Raw genomic sequence first — 19,838 nt, forward strand, 5'->3', positions numbered from 1 at the left:
CGTGCCAAGCATCTTTCACACTGCTTTAGATTGAAAGTTTGTTTCCCAGGTTCTTATGTTGAAGTCCTAGCCCTGAGGGCGATGGTTTGAGCAGGTGGATGATAGAATAGGTCATGAGACCCTCCCTGCCCGGCCCTCCACGTGAGGACACAGTGAGAACCAGGAACCCAGATCCCCAATCTTCCGCCACCTTGATCTTGAACTTGCAGCCTCCAGAACCGTGAGACAGAACATTCTGTTGATCATAAGCTCCCCAGCTACGATATTCTGTTAAAGCAGCCCGAATGGACTAAGACACACATTGTCTCATTTCATTTTTACAGCAACTCAGCAATGTAGGTACCCTTATTTTTCAGAGGAAACAACCAAAGCTTGGAGCGTGTAACTTTCCCAAAGCCACACGGTTTATAAATAACAGAACCAGCCTCCAAACAGCACTCCCAAAAGTCACCAAACATTAATGCCGTTGGACAGGGTGAGTGGCGGATCTCCGTGGCTGTGGGTTTCTGGTCTAAGCGTGCAAGTGCCAGGCAGAGGGTACCTGCGCAGAGTGCCTGTGCGGGGAGTTACAGGACAGGGATGAGGGAACCCCGGGTGTGGGCAGGACTGGGGCAGTGGCTGCTGGGTCTTCCCTGAGGAGTCGGGGGCAAGATGCGGCCCCCCTCCCCGGCCCCAGCCCAGGCCGGTCTCCTAGCCTGGGGGAGCTGGGCTCTGGGATCAGGGTCTGCCAGGGGAGGGGGCTCCTTCTGCAGCCTGGCACTCGGGCCTCGGGCAGCAGCCAGGCCTGGCCACTCCTCCGTACATGACTGCCACACAAATGTGCTGCTGCTGAAAGGGGGCCTGTTCCGGCGCAGGGACATTGAACTGCGGGAGCGGGAGCCAAGCACGGTTTAGCTTGGCTGGCAGGGGGCTGGTGGAGCCAGCATGACGGAGAACTTGGCTTTGCACCCGTGTTCCCTCTGCTGTTCTGGACAGTGAGAGGCCACGGAGCTTGACTCTTTTTTCACGCTGGACGTGCCTGCCCCACTTTCCAGATGGTAAAGCTGAGGCCTAGGCCCTCAGGGCGATGCTTAGCCCTGGAGTCCGGTCCCACGCCCCTCTTCCTGCCTCCGTCCCTCACCCTCTGAGGTCTTTGCTCTGGTAGCCAGCCCCGAGGCCACCCGACCTGGCAGGAGGTCTGACCTGCACGGCACGCCTGGTCTCAGGGTGCCTTTGCAGTCCAGCTCCTCCAGAGCCAGGCTGGGCACCAGCCCACGCTCTGCAAGTGGCAGGGCCTCCGCCGGATAGAGGGCTTGACTTAAGAGCAGCCCAGCACTCCCAGACTCTCCTACCCCAGCCTGGTGGGCTCCTGGCCTGGTGGCCCTGGAAGTACATGGGGCTTGTAGAGTGACACCCGTCCATCCTGGCTGAAATGCCCTCCCTGGACAAACACTGGAGCCTCAGAGCTGAGAGAGCAGAGGAAGAAAGTCAGTGTGGGAAAGATGGAGCTGCCAGACCTGGCTGGAGGTAGGGGGGCAGCATGGCTCCAGTTTCTCTGTCTGCCATGAGCTCCTCCACCCCCAGGCCCTCTGCCATCCATCTGCTCCAGGACCCCTCTGGAAGCTGGGCTGTGGCTTGGGAAAACTGACCTGGAGGGAGTAACTAGAGAGGGACAGAGAGACAGTAAGATGGGGTGCAGCACTGACTGTCTGGGGCACCTCCCAAGGGGCCTGGGCCTTGCCTCCAGGCTTTCATCTGCATGGTGGGGCGTGGGGGCATGCGGCTGCCCGACTTCCTCCTGGGGGCTTCAGCAAGCTCAGAGCAGAGAGGAGCCGTGTGTGGCCACACGTGGTCCCCAGACTGGCTCGGCTTCCTGGGAGGTGCTTGTAATCCAGCCTCCAGCCCCCTGTGATTTGTGGGGAGGTTTTAAATCACTGATTTTCATTAGCACTAAATCATTTCTCTGGGCTAATTGAAAAGGCACCAAGGATCCTAACAGCGGGGCCCTTCGTATGGATCAAATCAGTGAGAAACCCTGCTGACCGACACGTGCCTTCAGTTGGGCCTGGGCTCCCTCCCCAGAGCTCAGAGGCACCCCTCGCTCACAGGCCAGGGGAACAGCCCCCGAAAGGGGACCAGGAAGTCACCTGGACCCTGGGCAGGAAGCGTGGAGGTCAGACCCTGGAAAGAACTTCCAGCCCCGACAGGTGCAGGAGAGGTTCTGAGGAGGTGGGGGGTACAGTGAGCGGCCTTCTGTGCTGGTGGTTTGAGGTCTCCCCCCCATGGCTCCCGACAGACTGGACTCAGCCGGCATGGTGTGGGGTGCGGAACCCTCTTTGGGCAACAGCGGGATGGCGTTGCCATAGGAGCACTGGGTCTGGGCAGCACAGCTGACCCAGGGAAGGGGCTGGGCTGGGCTGGCCTGAAAGGTGGGGTCTTGGCACCAGCTTGGTGACTCGCCGTAAGTGCCAGGAAACGGAGCTGTTTGCCAGTCTCCGAGATGGTCACAGCTCATCCCACTTTCCTCTGAGAAGGCGCGGCCATCTAGCCAGAAGGAAGGCCACTCTGCAGTGTCTGAACTAAAGGAATTCCAGAGGGTGTTGGCAGAGCCCAGGCTCGGGGTGGACAAGGGAGAGGGGGCTGACGGGTTGGGTCCCCCATTTGTGGACAGTTCCCTCTCTGAGCCAGGAGCCAGCCAGGCGGGCGCTGGGCTGCAGAGCTGCAAGCACCCCCTCTTGTGCCAAGTCCAGCCAGCAGGCCCATCCCCTCTGCTTCCTGCCGAGGCTGTGCCCAGTCTGCACCTTCCCCTGGGAGCGACAGCGCCACTGGCTGCCCATCCTGTCCTCTCCACACTGACCGGGGTGAAGACCTTCTCTGTGGAGGGCCAGGCCCCGTGAACGGCCTAGCTGGTTTGCTGGAGCCCGAGGCCGGGTCTGGAGGCCAAGAGTCGGGGTGAGGGCGGGTGGGGGGGGGCCTCAGATCCCGTCTAATGCTGCCCCCATCTCAGATCTCCCCTCCTCTCTGTCCTGATGGAGGTTAGAGGCTGGACAAGGCAGAGAAACATTTAATAAGTGTTTATCACGCAGCCCTGGGGACCCGGCCTCGTGTCACCTGGGCTTGGGTCTTAGGAGCAGGAGAGCCGGGTTCGGGGGAGGAACAGTGGAGCCCTGTGCTTCACTGGGCGCAGGGACACTCCTACTGCCTTTGCTCCTTCTCCGGAGCCCCGTGGGAGCTGCACAGGATCTGGGGCCACACAAGTGGAATGAAAGTTGTGTGCACACCACATTTCCAGGGACGGCCTGTGAGCACTGCTGGAGGGAACCTGTGGGAACCAGGACAGGGGACACAGAGGGCACCCTTCCTCTGGGTTGGACGGGAAGGGGGCTGCAGGGGAGGGATCCAAGGGACACAGAGAGACGGTGGAAAGCCGGAGCCAGAGGGGGGTGTGTGTGTGTGTGTGTGTGTGTGTGTGTGTATACACGTCTGAGCGTGTCTGTGAGTGCTGTGTGTGTGCATGTGCGAGTATCTGTGTGGCCCTGTGTAGACGTGGGTGGGCGAGAGTGGGGGGTCTCTCTATCTGTGGGGCAGCTCAGTCACCTCTCGCTGTGGCTTCAGAGGACACAGGTCTCTGTTCCCTGAGATGATTCTGCCTCCAGGGACCGGACTGGGCCCCCAAGCAGAAGCAAGGTGCGAGCTGGCTCTGGCCACAGGAGGACCTGGTCAGGGTGTCCAGGCCAGAAAAGCGGACGTGGCAGGTGGAGTAGGAAGCCTGCCTGTCGCCCAGGGGCCTGCAGCCAGGGACCTGCCAGTGGCTTCCAGCCCCAAAGTTCATTCCGTCCAGCTTCCCGCCATCGGTAGGTCAGCTCTGAGCCATCCCTCCTCGTCCTGCGGGGCAGGGGGGAGAGGAGGGGGCAACACAGCTTCTGGGGATCTCGGAGAAAGGGGAGCTCCCAAGGTTTACTTGGAACCGTGCCTGACTTTGTTTACCTCCAACCCCAGTCCCATAAGCTGCCTGTCGCCCGCATCCTCAGTAAGGACTGAAACACGGGTTTCCTTCTGACCCGGAACAGGTGCCGAAAGCTGGTGGGAAGTCTGGGTAGAACAGCCAAGGGAGGTATAGATTCTGTACTGAGCATCTGTTCGTCCTCAGAATTACTAGCACTTAATCCGTGATTTTCATGAGCCACGCACTGTCTTAGGTGTATTTTCTTTTTTTTTTTTTGTCTTTTTAGGGCTGCACCTGCAGCATATGGAGGTTCCCAGGCTAGGGGCTGAATCGGAGCTGTAGCCACCAGCCTACGCCAGAGCCACAGGAACGTGGGATCCGAGCCGCATCTGCGACCCACACCGCAGCTCACAGTAACACCGGATCCTTGACCTACTGAGTGAGGCCTGGGATCGAACCTGCAACCTCACAGTTCCTAGTCGGATTCGTTAACCACTGAACCACGACGGGAACGCCTTAGGTGATTTTCTTAGAATGACTCACTTGATTGTCGCAGGATAGGGATGAGGAGGAGGAGGAGCCCAGCTCTGCAGGTGAGGAAACAGGCCGAGTGACTCTCTCATGACCCCAAGCTGGACCTGCACTGGGTGGGGTGGGGGGGGGACTCTGGCGGTGCAGAGCCCTCAGGGCCGAGTCCTGCCCCAGGGAGCCCGCTGCTTCCCTCGCCCTCTTCCTGCGCGATAGGTTCTCTCCCTGTCCGCACACCAGGGAAGGTAAATAATTTGCCCGAATTCATACAGCCCACAGGGGACACATGGGACCAGCATCCAGGAGTCCCACTTCCCACTTTTCCCTTTGAAAATTTCTTTTCTGGGTAGTTTTCCCTGTTTCTTTATTTGGTGCAGCATAGCCAACCTGTGGATGCCGTGGTTAAAATGTACTGACCTTTCTGAAAGGTCAGGTCCCTGGCTGCTTCAGGCCCCCAGGAGGAGCTGTCCTATCAGCACCAGGACCTCAGTGGCAGCGCCAGGGCGAGGAGGGCAGGCTGGACCACAGGCCTGGGGGGGCCGCCCCCTCACCCCCCCCCCCCCGCCCTCATCCCGCCCCCACAGGATGCTTTCACCTCCCCCTGAGCTAGAGGGAAACACTCAAAGGCCAGCGTAAGTAAGTCCTGGCCCTGGGCTCTTTGGAGCACTGAGCCAGTAGCCTCTGTGTGTCCCCTCGGGGCCTGGGCCGAAAGGTGGGAGATTGGGAGTGGAAGGGGGTCAGCCTGGAGGCCCCAGTTCAGGCTGTGGGTGGCGGCAGAGCAAGGCGCTGAGCAATGCCTGGGTTTACCAGCTGGGTGATCACGAGCGCATCCGTAGGTCTCTGCTTTGGTGCCTGTGCCTGTGACGTGGGGCTGATGATAGCGCCGGCTTCACAGGGCGATTGCAGGTCCATATACACAGAGCCCTGAGAATAGCACCTGGCATGCAGTGGGCAAACACAGCTAAGGGCTGCATTTAAAAGAAGATGAGGCGCCAGAGTGGGGATAAGAGAGCTGGTGGTTGGGGTGTGGCTTGGGGAGGGAGGAGCTGGCATGGTGGGGGGACCATGGCTGTGGGTGGGGGGTGCTTCAGGCTGTGTTCTGGGGCTGGGACTGGGCTACCCTACCCAGGCAGCCACCAGCCTCCTGGCTGCCCTGCCATCCTCCACACGGTCCCACCCCGTGTCTGATGTGTCCCCTTTCCTTCTGGAGAAGGGCAGCTGTTCTCAGCATAATTTCTGCCCTTTCTCGAGCACCTGCTGTGCCCCTGTGCTAGGTCCCCTACCTGTATTCTCTCGATCTTTACAAAATTCTAAGACTGCTTCTTGCAGATGAAGGTTCCGGGCTCAGAAAAATTAGATAACATCCAAAGCTGCACAGCACGGCATGGCAGAGCTAGGATTTGAACCTGGCCCTTCCTGACTCGAAAGCCTTTGCTCTTTGCTCACACGTGTTCCTGCCCCTTCTGCAGGTGGGCCCGCGGGTGGATGGCATGGATGGTATTTCCTGTCGATGCTGAAGGTTTCTGGGCCGAGCCTGGCAGGTGCTCTTTGGCTTTGCCGGAGGCCCCCGGGCAGCCCCGCTCCATCCCTGGGCACCTTGAGGATGGTTCTCTGTCCTTGTGATTGATCATAGCAATGACCACACCTGTTGATCATAGTAACAGCCACACCTGTTGAGCCCTTACCTTGTGCCAGGCACTGTTCTAAGCCCTTAACCCTGGAACTAGTTTAATCTCCAAAGCAACCCTAAGAGGCAGGTCTTGCTCTTGGCCTCATTCTGCAGCCGAGGAAGCAGAGGTTACGGAACCTGCCTGGGGTCACACCATCAGCACACAGCAGGGCCCAACTTCTGACCCAGCACGCTTTTCTCCATCCATGCAGAGTCCCTCTGAAGAGCAGGGTCTTGGTTGGAGCACCGGCAGGCAGGGGGCTTGGGGAGCAGCCATCACGGCCACCTGCAACCATCCCCCGCCCCAACCCCACTGCTGCCTCCTCCTGAAGCCCTCCCAGGTCCCACTCGTCCACACACTGTGACGTCCGCATGGCACTTCCTTTTGCCTCTGTTGACCCAACACGTGAGTCACTCGGTAGCTCCTTGAGAGCTGGACCTGGGCTCGCGAGCCCTGCTGTAGCACCGTGACCTGGACAGAGCTGTGTCCAGAAGAGACATAGACGGTCCTCTGTCGATGGACAGTAGGTTGCCCCCGTGTCTTGGCTACTGGACATAGGGCTGCAGTGAACATTGGGGTGCGTGTATCTTTTCCAATTATGGTTTTTGCCTTTCCCGGATATACGCCCAGGAGTGGGATCACTGGAACATATGGTAGTTCTATTTTTAGTTTTTCAAGGCGCCTCCACACTGTTCCCCACAGTGGCTGCACGGATTTACATTCCCACCCACAGTGTGGGAGGGTTCCCTTTTCTCCACACCCTCTCCGGCATTTCTTGATTGTGGATTCTGGTGATGGCCACTCTGACTGGTGTGAGGTCATATCTTGCTGCAGTTTTGATTTGCATCTCTCCAATAACTAGTGAAGTCGAGCATCTCTTCCTGTGCCTGTTGGCCATCTGTATGTCTTCCTTGGAGAAATGTCTGTTTAGATCTTCTGCCCATCTTCGATGAGGGGATAAAGACCATGTGATAGATACACATGGGGGAATATTACTCAGCCGTTAAAAAGATTGAAATGATGCCATTTGCAGCAACGTGGAGGGGACCTGGAGCTTCTCATACTCAGTGAAGTTAAGTCAGACAGAGAAAGACAAATACCCTATGATACCTCTTATATGTGGAATCCAAAAAAAAATAAAAGTACAAAAATTAATTAATTAATTTTAAAAAGATACAAATGAACTTATTTACACAGTAGAAGCAGACTTACAGACATAGAAAACAAATGTATGGTTACCAAAAGGGGGAAGGGGAGGATAAACTAGGAGTCTTGGATTAACATACACACAATTTTATGTAAACTAGAGAAATAACAAGGACCTACTGTGCAGCACAGGGAACGCCAGTCAATATTCTGTAATAACCTGATCGGGAAAAGAACCTGAGGAAGAGGCTCCCCGAGCTGCCGTGGCTGAGTTTCTCCTCTTTGGTTTCCACCTGCGAACTGGACTGGCACAGCCCCGGCCCACCTCCATCTCTGGGAAGCCTGGAGCTTCCTGGGGACAGTGTGGCTCGTGGCGGCTGGGTGGCGCACCCTCCGGGTGGCCGAGGGACCCGCCCCTGGCCTCAGAGTGCTGCCCTCCAGCTCTGCGTGTCCTTGGGTGGCGGCTTCACTCGGCCTTCTCGGCCCCTCTTTCCTTCCCTCGCTGTGAGATTGGGGATGACCTGCCTGATAAGGGGGGAGGAGAGGCCACATCCCGCTGAAAGGGAGGTGCTGTTACTGTTACTACCTGTGGGCAGAGGGATCTGCCGGCCCTTCTTTGACGTCCCTTGAAGGATGGCTGAGCACCTGCCAGCAAACCAGGAAACTCCTTTCCTGCCAACCTTGGGGAAACCTTGTATCCCGCAGCAGGTCTGCTTCTCTCAGGCACCCCCACCACACACACACACACACACACACACACACACACACACACACACACCGTGGTGGTCAGGCCCCTGCACCTGCTGCTCCTCCTCCAGGTGAGGGCAGTGCGGGGGGGGGGGGGGGTGGCTGCTTTAAAGAGGTTTAAATCCTCTTCCCATCAAGCTTTTGCAGTCATGATGGAGTAAAGGCAGTGTAGCCACGTGCTTCATCAGCAGGGGATGGAGAGGCCGCATCCTGGGCTTCAGCTCCCTGCTGGAAATCCCGGCCAGTCCCCAGGTCTGAGTCCAGGGGAGGTGGGGATGCACCAAGGACAGTGAAGGTGGGTCGGGCTCCTGGGGGATCCTGGGTGATGGCACCTGGGTGGGGCGGTGCTTCCAGGAGAGATGCAGGCAGAGCCGGGATGCAGTCCTCTTGCATGTGCACCTCCAGAAGGGGTGATCTGGGGCCTCCACGTGGCTTTGTCCCCACACTGGGGCTGCAGGGAGATGCAGAAGTGGGTCGTGTGGCCCTGTGGCCTGTGGGGCTGCACTTGGGGGTGCTAAAGTCGCAGGTCAGTGGTCTGGAACGCTTCTCACGGGTGGTCAGCCGGTCAGTTCTGCTGGTCAGCGTGCGGCTCAACCCCATGCCAGAGGCCAGGGTCAGCCACTCAGGCCCACATGAGCAGTAACACGTGGAGGGCTGACTCGCTGAGGGAAGACTCTGCTTCAGGCCCAAGGCCAGGCCGAAGGCCGGGGTCTTGTCTTAAAGACACCCCTTCCCCACCCAGCTGCAGTTCTTGGGCTTTAGCCCCCCTCGTTTGCAGGCTGGGCATGGAGAGGTGAAGACATTTATCCAGATTCTCATGCAGCGGGTGGCATCTGCTCCACGCCCTCTGAGTGCCTTTATGGAAGTACCTATGGGGCCATCCTGGGCACGCTGGGGCTGGGCACAGGGCGGGCAGAGGGCAGTCCGTGTCCTTTCAGTTTGTGGCTAGTGGGCGGTCAGAGGGGGACAAGACAGACAGGGAAGAAGCAGGTCAAGTGAGCCTCGAGGTGCCCTGTGGGTCCAGGGGATGGGCAGCCACTGGGGGGTGAAGGAGCTGGCCATGGTGCCCTGGTCGCACGGGGCTTTGCCTCCTTCTCTGCTGCAGGAGGTGGGCTGCTCGGGCTCACACGACGCTGGTACCAAGACAGAGACATGCATGGCAGGGGATGGGGAGCGGTCGGGGTATTTCTGGTCCTGACGGAAGTGATTTCATCTGTCAGCAGAGCTGCCTAACTCCAGGGTGCTTTCAAGCTTCATTCTTCAAATCCACCAATGCTCAACGGTCTACACTGGCTTCTTACCCTTTAGCTTGTAACCTGTGCACAGAGTCAACCCGGTCTGTGTCCAATAGCTCCCTGCCCAGGAGGGACAGACACACCCCGGGGTCTCGGGTGCTTGGCTATGCTCTGGTGGCCTCTCCTCTGTGCCAGTGTCCTCTGTCTCTGTCTCTACCGAGGCCAGTCCACCCTCCGGAGGCACCCTGCGTGTCCTTGGCATATAAACCTTTGCCCACTTCCATATTCACTCCCCTTGGGGTGCTTCTGGATGTGGGGCTGTTTCCACAGCTGTGCACGAGGCCCTGTGGTCCTGCCTTCATACAAGACTGGAAGCTGGAATTTGCTAAGAGACAGTAACGTTGATGGCAGCAAATGATAACTTAATTTACATCTCTTACTTTGTAAGGAAGCCCAATGTTGTGTTGTGTTTCGGTCAATTGTGCTTAATTATCTTGTGAATTTCTTGTTCAGTCCTTCAGCCCCTTCTTCTGCAGCGTGTTTGCTTTTTATGGATTTGACAGGGCTCCCTGTATGTATAAAGGCACTCACTTCTTATCTCTCATAGATGTTGCACTTACATTTACCATTTACTGATGGTTCCAAGCTTGGGAAAGGGCTTTTGGGTCCATCCGGGGATTCTATTTTATTTTATTTTATTTTATTTTATTTTGTCTTTTTGCCTTTTCTAGGGCCACTCCCGTGGCATATGGAGGTTCCCAGGCTAGGGATCTAATCGGAGCTATAACCGCCGGCTTATGCCAGAGCCACAGCAATGCAGGATCCGAGCCGCGTCTGCAACCTACACCACAGCTCACGGCAACACCGGATCCTTAACCCACCGAGCAAGGCCAGGGATCGAACCCGCAACCTCATGGTTCCTAGTCGGATTCGTTAACCACTGAGTCACGACAGGAACTCCGGGGATTTTAATTTTTATGCATTCAAATAGGTCTGTGTTTTCCTTTATGACTCAGGCCTTTGAAGTGGTGCTTGTAAGGGCCTTTCCTGCAGCAAAATTATGGAAACACCCATGTACATGTTCTACAAATTCATTCACGGTTTCATTTTCTGCCTTGAACTCTTTCCTCTGGAGTTGATTGTATGTGTCTTGGTAGCCAGCTTCAAATTCCTTTTGAGGCATTCCCGTCGTGGCGCAGTGGTTAACGAATCCGACTAGGAACCATGACGTTGTGGGTTCAATCCCTGGCCTTGCTCGGTGGGTTAAGGATCCGGCGTTGCCGTGAGCTGTGGTGTAGGTTGCAGACACGGCTCGGATCCTGCATTGCTGTGGCTCTGGCACAGGCCGGCGGTTATAGCTCCGATTAGATCCCTAGCCTGGGAACCTCCATATGCCACGGGAGTGGCCCTAGAAGAAGCCAAAAAAAAAAAAAAGCCAAAAAAAATTCCTTTTGAAATGAAAGTGATTCATAGATGAGTTAATTTGTTAATTAACGTGGCAGGGAGGGGAAGCTGTTCAAGGCTTGTGGGGGATCATCATGGATGGGGTCTGGAAGAGAAGGATCCAGGGCTGAGGGCAGGGGGCACTAGAGGGGTCTGCCTTTATCTCAAGGTGGAACACCTGTCTCTGAGTCAGTGGGGAGGGGGTGGGCAGAGGTCCCTTTTGCCAGGTCAGGAGGTGGGGAGGGAATGGGCTAGAAAGTGAGTCCTTGAGCCAGTGCCCACATGCCCAGTGACAGAGGGTACAGTGGGGAGGGGCCAGGAGAGATGGCATCAGTGAGAAAGGCTGGTGTCAGCCAGGGGGCAGGAGCCTGGTGGGGGCCAGGGAGAGGCGGGGAAGGGGCAGGAGTTTGTGATCTGTGATCCTGGTGGGTGGCCCCCACTCTGGGCCTGGTGGGATGTGGACGATTCCACCCCCTGGAGGATCCTGCTGGAGGAGAGCCCGGCTTGGGTAGAGGTTTGCGTGGCACGAGCAGGCTGGTGCGCGGGGTGTTGAGGCTGAATGCTCTAGACTCAGAAACAAGGAAAGACTGGGGAGGGAGGGGATGTGAGAAGGGCCGATGGCCTGGGACAGAGAGGTTAACTCACCCCTCTGGACAGTGCATCCCAGCTCACAGAGCACAAGCACAGAAGCTCACAACAGCCTCTCTGAGCAAGAGGTAAAGGGATTCACCCAGAATGGACGGGTGACCGTGACTGTGACCCAGTCCGGAGCCCGGGGCCTCCTCCCCCTCCTTGCGTTCCTGCGCTTGGGATCAGTGCCTAACTGTCCCCTCTCCTCTCTCTGCAGCACAGTAGCCCCCACGGCCAACTTGGTGACCATGGACGGGACGGCCAGTGTGAACTCCGCCAGCCGCCCCCACTATGCCTCCTCCATCCCCGTGCCTCGCGCTGCTTCCCAGACCAGAATCCAGACGCCGGCTGCCTCTCCCCGGCTGCGGCCGCGCCAGGCCGGCCTGGCCCTGAGCCCCCCGCGGGCAGCCTCCCCAAGACCCACCAGGGCCCGAGGCTCTTCCAGAGGCTCCTCTCCCAGGGCCTCCCGGGGAAGAGGTTCCCCCAGGACTGTGGGGGCAGCAAGGGAGTCAACCGAGGGTGCTGAAGGGCCGGTGGGCTCCCCGTGGAACAGCCCTAGGGCCGCCGCCAAAGCTTCCGTCTCTGGCCAGGCAGGGTCCAGAAGACCCGGAGGCACACCAGGGACCCCGAGCAGGAGACAGGCGGCCCAGGAAGGGGTTCCCCCCCGCCAGACCCGCGGCAGGAGCCCCTCCCGGACCAGTTCTCATGGAGAAACTCAAGCACCAGGGGCTCCCGAAGGTCGAAAGCCACCTAACTACTTGGGCAAAGACCAGAGAGATGCAGCCTTCAGAAGTCCCGGGGCCCCAAGGTCTTCGGAGCCTGATACGAGGGCAGCTTCCGGGCCTTCCTCCCCTGCCTGCAGCCCCGTGCAGAGCCCACGCCTGCCCCCCGGCCCGGGGGCCATCCGATTCCCCTCGGTGCACCAGCAGAGTCAACCTGTCACAGCCACGGTGGCCCCCTTCCAGTACAGGTGAGGAGCTGGGATGCGGGGCGGGCCCATGGAGGGGCGGGGCTGGCGGAGGGACGTGAAGGTGGGCGGGGCTTGGAGAGCAAGGCTGGTAGGGAGGGGGCCCTGCCTGTCGCCATGACAACCCGTCGCTCCCGGGTCTCTCTCTTGGATGCTGAAGCACCCAGAGGAGCGGAAGGCAGGCCAGTCTCACACATCTCACCTGGAACAGTACCGCCCTGTGAGTCATTTAGTGCATGTCCCTGGCTGTGCCTTTAGGTCACTGTCACGGAGGTCCCCCTTGCCCTCTTTGGCGCCCCCACTGATGCCCTGCGTGTGACTGTCTGCCACCCTCTCTCTCTACTCCCATGCCACCCTGGGCACATCAGTCTGCGTGCCCGGCGTCCCAAGGTTGACCATCCATGCTGCTTACGTGGTCACATTGGGCTCCGCCGTCGGCAGTGGCCGGCCTGCCATTCACACGCACGTGAGTCACAAGCTGAGCAGTCCCACTTTCTTCAGGAAGCTGAGGGCACAGAAAACGCTGCCATCAACTGTGCTTTTTTAGTAAAGCTATCACTCTTTAGTGAAATGGCTGCATTGAGTAAGGGACAGTCTCATGACTGAGGATGACACGGTTTGGAGGTGCCCAAAGGCAGATCACGTGCCTTCCCCGCCACCTGACTTCCTGGGCTTTTCCTCTATGGTGACCAGAGGGCGTGGTCGCCCATGGCGGGTGGAGAGGGTCCCTGGACCCTGGGGGTCTCCAGGCTGGAGCATCTGGGGTGGGGGAGGATCTGTTCTTCTGACTTGATTCCTGGAGTCCTGGGCAACCTCACGCCGCCTCCCCGACAGCTGGACCCCAGTCAAGGGCATTAATGGTCCTCTCTACTCTGTTCGTCCGGCCTCCTTCAAAGCATTGCTTTCAGTTGCACGAACTCCACAGTCTAAAAGGACCTTGACGCATGAAAACCCATCAGGAGAAGGACCGACAGGCTGGTGAGGATCCAGAAAAGGTGTTCTAAGAATGATTAAAGGGCTGAAGCATTTGCTTTGGAAAAGGGATGCTTAGGGAGAGTCTGATAGCTGTTTTGAAAGACTTGAAGGGCTGCCGTGTTGTCGGCTGAATTAGATTTGCTTGGTGTGGCTCCAGAGCACTGATTCAGCGTCATGGTGGTTGGAAGTTAGAGATTTCAAGCCCAGGAGGAAGAACTTTCCAGCAGCGAGAGAGGCTCATGGATTGATTACCCCTGGCTGGGCACTCCCCGCCACTGCAGGAACTGCAGCTGACTCCACCAGCGAGAGGTTCTTCCCTGCATGACCCCTGCTTCCCATCGCGTCCCTTCCCCCGGGCGCAGTGCCCACACAGTACCTTACCCCGAGGAACAGCTCACTCCTTCTCCAAGACCTTCTTGACCTGGATGCACACGATGATAAGAGGCCTGGGAGTGTCCCATTTCCAACCTGTGTCCCCTTTCCCTGTGAACTGTGTGACTTGCTTCTGCTACCTGAGTGTCTTCCTTTTTTTTTTTTTTTTTTCCCTCTGGCCGCAACCCCGGCATAGGGTGGTTCCCAGGCTAGGGGTCCAATAAGAGCTATAGCTGCCGGTCTACACCACAGCCACAGCAACACCAGATCCAAGCCATGTCTGTGACCTACACCAGAGCTCCCGGCAATGCCAGATCCTTAACCCACTGAGCAAGGCCAGGGATCAAATCTGCATCCTCATGGATGCTAGTCAGATTCATTTCCACTGTGCCACGATGAGAACTCTGAGTTTCTTCATTTTGTGTTCAAGCTTTGAGGAAGAGTATCTCAGCATTCAGTTGTTTTAAGGTTTTTACAGGATCAGCCCTACAAACCCCCGACAGATGTAGAACCTGATATTTTTCAAAGAGGTCAGGACTTTTCCCTCTAAACGTGTCCTCCGCTCAGCAAACATCCGGTGCCTGTTGGCATTTGAAACAGAAGAGCTTTGCACCTGCTCAGCAGGGTCTTCACAAGCCCAGCTCCCAGGCCCTGCCCGCTTCAGGCCCTGATGGTTGCAGGTAGGGTCAGGGTTGGAGCAAGGGGAGATTGGGACCCAGGGCACCCATAGCGATGGGTGGGAGCTGTGGGCAACACTGCCAAGGCCCAGGCTGGGCCACCCCTGCAAGGAGGTCACAGACGCCTGCTTTCATGGACCTCTAGCCCCTCAGGCCCGCATCTTGGCCTCTGCAAACTCCAGCCCATCATCACGGAGGGTGAGTTTGTTAGGCTCCCTGACCAACTCCAGGCACTTCCCTTGCCCACTTCTTCAGGGAGTGAGCCCAGCAAAGCATCCTCCCAGCTGGCTCCTCCCAGGGTCCAGGGTCCCAGCCCTCTCAGCTGTTACAGCTGCCGGCCTACACCACAGCCACAGCAACGTGGGATCCGAGCCATGTCTGCGACCTACACCATGGCTCATGGCAATGCCGGATCCTTAACCCACTGAGCGAGGCCAGGGATCGAACCCATAACCTCATGGTTCCTAGTCGGATTGGTTTTGGCTGCGCCACAACGGGAACTCCTGGCCACTGGTTTTCTTCTCTCTGGTTCAGCCTCCAGCCGACTTGGGCATGGATGATGCCGTCTGTGTGAACAGCTGAAGGGGAGGGGGCACATGGAGGTCTCGCCGTGTGGAGAGGTGGCAGGGAGGCGGGCAAATGCAGAGGCGAGGCCACCCTCCCCACTGTCCTGGGACTGGTGGCTCCCTGTCACTCACTTGCCCTTGTTACCATGGTAACAGCGATGATCAGAGGAACTGCAGACTAGCCCTGGTTACTGCCCGCCAGCTCTGGGTCAGGCAGTGCACAGGTCCTTATACGTATGTCATTCAGTGAGACATTTGTTCGTCGTAGAGAATCCCCTACCCCATAGAACGCGCTGGTACTTTCTCACCAGTGTGTTGCATCCTTTGCTTCAAAAACCCAGGGCTACGTGTGTTTCTTGCAAGAAACCACCACTTCCCGTTTTTCTTTGTCCCCTGGACATTTTGTCCCCATAGATGGGGGCTGCCATTTAAGTGACGGTGGCAGGTAGTGAGCAACCCCAGCATTCTGGGCATTCCTCTGAGTGCCCGCAGGCCGGGCTGTCCCATCCCCAGCTCAGGGGCCCACAGACCACGAGGGCTCATGGTGGCCTGGCTGGGTGTGGCTTTGAAGGGCCAGCAAGAACATCCCCTAGCCCTGGACTCTCCAGCTGCCTGGGCCTTGAAGGCCCCTCCTTGGTCCTCTGACTCCCAAGAGGAGAGATTTGCGCTGCGAGTGGACACAAGCGCAGGACCCAGAGTCCTGGCCTCTCGGTGCTAGAAAAAGCCAAGACTGGGAGAGAGGAAGGCCGGGCCCAGTCCAGGCCAAGCCAGCCATCGATTTCTCCTCTGGTTGCCCAGCCCTCCCCCCCAAGCTGCCAACGGGTCCATTTAGCTGGAGACGGCGCGGCCGGGGGGTGGGACGGCGGGAGAGCAGGGTAATTGCCTATCTTGAAGGCTGCTGCAGCCTTTGTTCCAGGAGTGATTGCATGGTTGGGGTTGTGCTCTGAGGCCTCTGTGCCTTTGGGACCTCACCCTTCCTTCCTGCTGCCACCGCGAGCCCAGCAAGGGCTTCTCCCTTGGGAGGCTCTGTGACCCCGGCAGTGCCTGCCCACTGCCACCCCCCCCCCATCCTTGTGGCCTGGGCTGGGAGGGGCCAGGCCCCCTGAGCTCTCCCCGGCGGGGAGTCCCTCCCTGCGTGTGCAGGGGGAAGCCTGGGGGCAAGGGTCACGGCAGGACCCTGGCTGAGGTTGGAGTCACTTGGGACCCCTCTGCCCTGAGGGTGATTCCTGTTCCTGCAGGGTGACTGGCCTTAGGTATCCCAGTGCCCACAAGGTACCCCATCCCTGCCCCTGGCCTAACTGCCCGGGCTGCTGCCCACTGGGGGCCCAGAGGAGGGGAGGGGCTCAACTCCAAGGGGAGAGGCTTCGAGACCAGGGCGACCTCCACCGTGAGTGACCACCCCTCTCTGTCCCACAGGGTCCAGACAGACCAGGAACCTGGTCCCCTCCGCCAGGGTAGCTGGGCTCCCGAGGGCTACTCCAGCATCCCCGGCAGGACCGAGGAGAGCCTCTCGTGCGTAGGTAAGTGCTCTGGGGGCAAGATCCCCTCCTGTAGGGGCGGGTGGCACTGGACCAGATCTCAGCTCACTGCCCACGCGGGAGAAGGGGTCCAGCAGGCAGACCCATCCCTTGACTAGAGGCTCTGACCTGTCCATCCCACTTTGAGCTCCTGCCACACTTGACCTGGTACAGGCTTGGTCTGCCACACCCAGGAGCATGGCACGGTCAGGACTGCAAAGCGGCTGGTGGATGCCCCGTTTCCCCAGAGCCCAGGTTGGCATCACTGAGGCCAGGACAGGCTGTAACCAGCTGGGAGCTGAGGGCCAAGAGCCAGGTCCCAGCGAAGCCCAGGCTAACAGTGAGGGCCACCTGGGAGGCAGTCCAGGGCCACCTCCCCAGGACCACTTTTAATGGGCCACTCCCATGCGGGTCACTTCCTTGTGGGCTCCTGTGGTCACAACCGACCCCTGATGCAAGTAGTCTGTTCGCTGGACCTGGGGAAGCAGCCTGGGAACCTCGCCAGGAAGGCAGGGAAACGCCAGCGCAGTGGGCTTCCCGAGGGCCCTGGACCATCCAGAGGGGCTCGGTGCCCATCCTGGGATGGAGGGGTGGGGAGGGCTGAGTGTCTGGGGTGCCGGGGCTCAGGCCTTAAAGGGGTCCAGTCCTAAACTCTGAGAAGGGTTTAGGTGTCCCCGAGGGCGGTCCACCCCAGAGGTGCAAGACTGTGGGAGCAGCTCCTCCCTTTGCCCCGGAGAAGGAAGGGACTTGATTTTGGCAGAAGCCTGCAGAGGTCCAGAGGGCTTACCTTACAGCGCTGTCCCAGGGCCCTGCTCCAGGGGGCAAAGCCGGGGCTTGGAGCACAGCTGACCCTGATGGCGCTGGACACCAGTGGTGACCACTCTTGCCTCCTCTGTCCCCTGCAGGGCAGGTGGTTGAGTGTCCCTCTCCACCGGGGAGCTGGGACTGGTCCCCAGCAGTGGTCAGAGTGGCCGCAGCCCCCGTTCCAGGCAAGCCCTGCAGAGCGGGTCGTAGGGTTGAGACGGGGGCAACTAGAGAGTAAGCTGTGGTCCCCACAATAAGAGCACAGGCAGGGGACCCAGGGCATGGCAGGGGACAAAAGAAACCGCGTTCCGCTGGCACTGAGAGCCCATCGGCGCTAGAGTGTGGTAACCGGGTAACTATGCAGAGCCCTGTTTTTACATCTGGAGCTCTGTCAGGGTAATAGCTTCCTTATGTGTGTACCACATCGTTAGGGCCTGGCGACCTCCCGCTCCGGGCCCTTGCTCCTTGTCACCATCCCAAGAGCAGGGGCAGGGCTTACACGGTAACGCAGTGCAGGCTTGTGGGCTCTCAGGCCGCCCGCACCAGCTCGAGCTGAAGTGTCTGGAGGAGGCAGGTGGGGCTCCCGTCGGGTGGAGTGCCGGGGGCGGGCGGGGGGGCGGCTCTGGAGGTGGGCTTCACGGAGAACAGAGCCACTTGCCCCGCCGTGTTCCCACCCCTGCTCTGGCACCTGCTATGGTCACGAGTCCATCTTGGCTGGGACAGTCTTTGATGGGGTGGATGGGAGAGAAATTTGGGATCTGCCTGTGCTTTGTGGGGGCGGAGGCAGGGGGGTTGCTGTCCTCTGAGCCTGAAGGACTCAGAGACACAGGAAGGGAGGGGACAGCGGAAGACCCCACCCCCTCAGGGCAGGACAGGGCTCACTCACTCAGTGCGTCTTTCAGTCAATCAACAAGCCATCAGGGAGTGGTCTTTGAGGAGCAGGAGAGTTTCCATGATGCCCTGCCGCCAAGCCAGGTGCTGGGGTGGCCTTCGTTGCTCCCTCCACCTCTACCCTGGGCAGCTTGGGGGTGGCTTGCATGTGCCCTGCCCTCCCCTCACCTACCCGCTGAGAGCCAGGCACTGGTCCCTTCTGTGACCACGCCCCTTGGTTGCCAGCAGCACAGACAGTGCCCGGGCACCATCAGGTCTCAATTTGGAAAGTGAGGGGAGCCAGGGATGGGGTGGGGGGCATGTGTGGGAGGGCGGGAAGGGTCACTCCGAGGTCAACACAATGCCTGAATTACTTCTTCTCTGTGGCGTGTCTGAGGGAGTGCAGTGGGCGTGGAGTGAAGAGTCTCCTCTCCTCACAGCCCACATCATGGGGAACAAGCTAGGACCCCCCCACCTCCCCCACCCCTGCCCGCCAGGTTCTCACAAGAGGCCGAGGGGCCGGCAGTTGGTCTCAGGCTGGGCTGGTTTGCTCTCCTCCTCCTTCCTTCTCTGGTGTCCAGCTGACTCCATCTTTTTTTTCTTTTTTTTAGGGCCATACCTGCAGCATATGGAGGTTCCCAGGCTAGGGGTTGAATTGTAGCTGTAGCCACTGCCTGCACCACAGCCACAGCAACACCAGACTGGAGCTGCATCTGTGACCTATACCACAGCTCATGGCAACGTGGGATCCTTAACCCACTGAGTGAGGCCTGGGATCGAACCTGTGTCCTCGTGGATGCGAGCCAGATTTGTTTCTGCTGAATCACAATGGAAACTCCCAGCTGATTTAAGACACAAGGAAGGTTTTCACGGCTTGTGTGGGTTTGGAGAGGAAACTTCAGACCAGGCACATCCCCCCAGGGCAGGGGTGCTGGCCCATCCCCTGGGGAGGGTCTGCTCTGGGCTCCCAGCCGCCATGCACCTGCTGGACTCTCCGGTGGCCTTAGGCCGGATCGGAGTCCCCAAGACTGCAGAGGACTTGGCCTCAAAGGACCTGGGGTCACAGCCCTGACAGATGGAAGCTCTGCCCAAACGTGGCCACAAAGGGACCTTGGTTCTGTGAGTGAGCAGCTGCGTCCACCAGGGGGGTGGGAGGGGTGGATCCTCCATTCCCCCCCCCCAGGATTCTGGGGGCCAGTCCTAGTGTGACCACCATCCTGGCCCTGAGCAGACCCCAAGTGCAGTGGGCGTCCGGGCTCCAGGGGCTGCTCGACCACACAGGTGGGAGAGGCCAGCTCCCTTCCTGGGTCCTCCTCACACTTAGGACCCAGGCCTCCTTCCTCACCTGGACCCAGTGTCCTGCTCTGGGGGGGCCCCCCATATGTGTTGGGATCACATGCAGCTATCAGCAAGCCCCAAGGAGCAGCCCCTTAGGAACAGGTGTGTGAAGACGCGAGCCCCATAGACCTGTGCTCAGATTCTGTTCCGCCGGCAGCCTGCTGGGTGACCTTGGGCAAGTGTGTTTCTCTGCAAAATGAACACAGTGGCAGCCTCTGCTTCAGAGGGTTTAGGAAACACTGTGCGGGATGTGTCTAAGAGGGTGCCTGGCAATAGCAGGTGCTCGGGACCGTCAGACCCCTGCCCCTGGGCTCAACGAGTCTCCATGAGTCCTTGCTGACTGTTCCATGGAAGGAGGCATCTTACTCAGCTCAGGTGGCTTTTTTTTTCATTTTTTTTCTTTTTTTTTTTTTTGCCTTTTTTAGGGC

The 19,838-nt window shown here is 58.8% G+C and overlaps 1 protein-coding gene across 4 annotated transcripts in view; it reads left to right on the top strand.

The window, feature by feature from the left end:
* The window catches only part of NAV1 (neuron navigator 1), a 217,303-nt gene that overhangs the window by 52,578 nt on the left and 144,887 nt on the right, over positions 1 to 19,838 (top strand). For all 4 annotated transcript variants that reach the window (XM_047755313.1, XM_047755315.1, XM_047755314.1 and 1 more), the window contains exons 2-3: positions 11,542 to 12,294; positions 16,298 to 16,401. In XM_047755313.1, coding sequence (XP_047611269.1) covers positions 11,573 to 12,294; positions 16,298 to 16,401 — 826 coding nt within the window. In that variant the 5' untranslated portion in view covers positions 11,542 to 11,572. The remainder of the gene's footprint in view (positions 1 to 11,541; positions 12,295 to 16,297; positions 16,402 to 19,838) is intronic.

The sequence above is a fragment of the Phacochoerus africanus genome, chromosome 12, assembly GCF_016906955.1.
Source record: "Phacochoerus africanus isolate WHEZ1 chromosome 12, ROS_Pafr_v1, whole genome shotgun sequence".
In the NCBI taxonomy this organism is placed as follows: domain Eukaryota; kingdom Metazoa; phylum Chordata; class Mammalia; order Artiodactyla; family Suidae; genus Phacochoerus; species Phacochoerus africanus.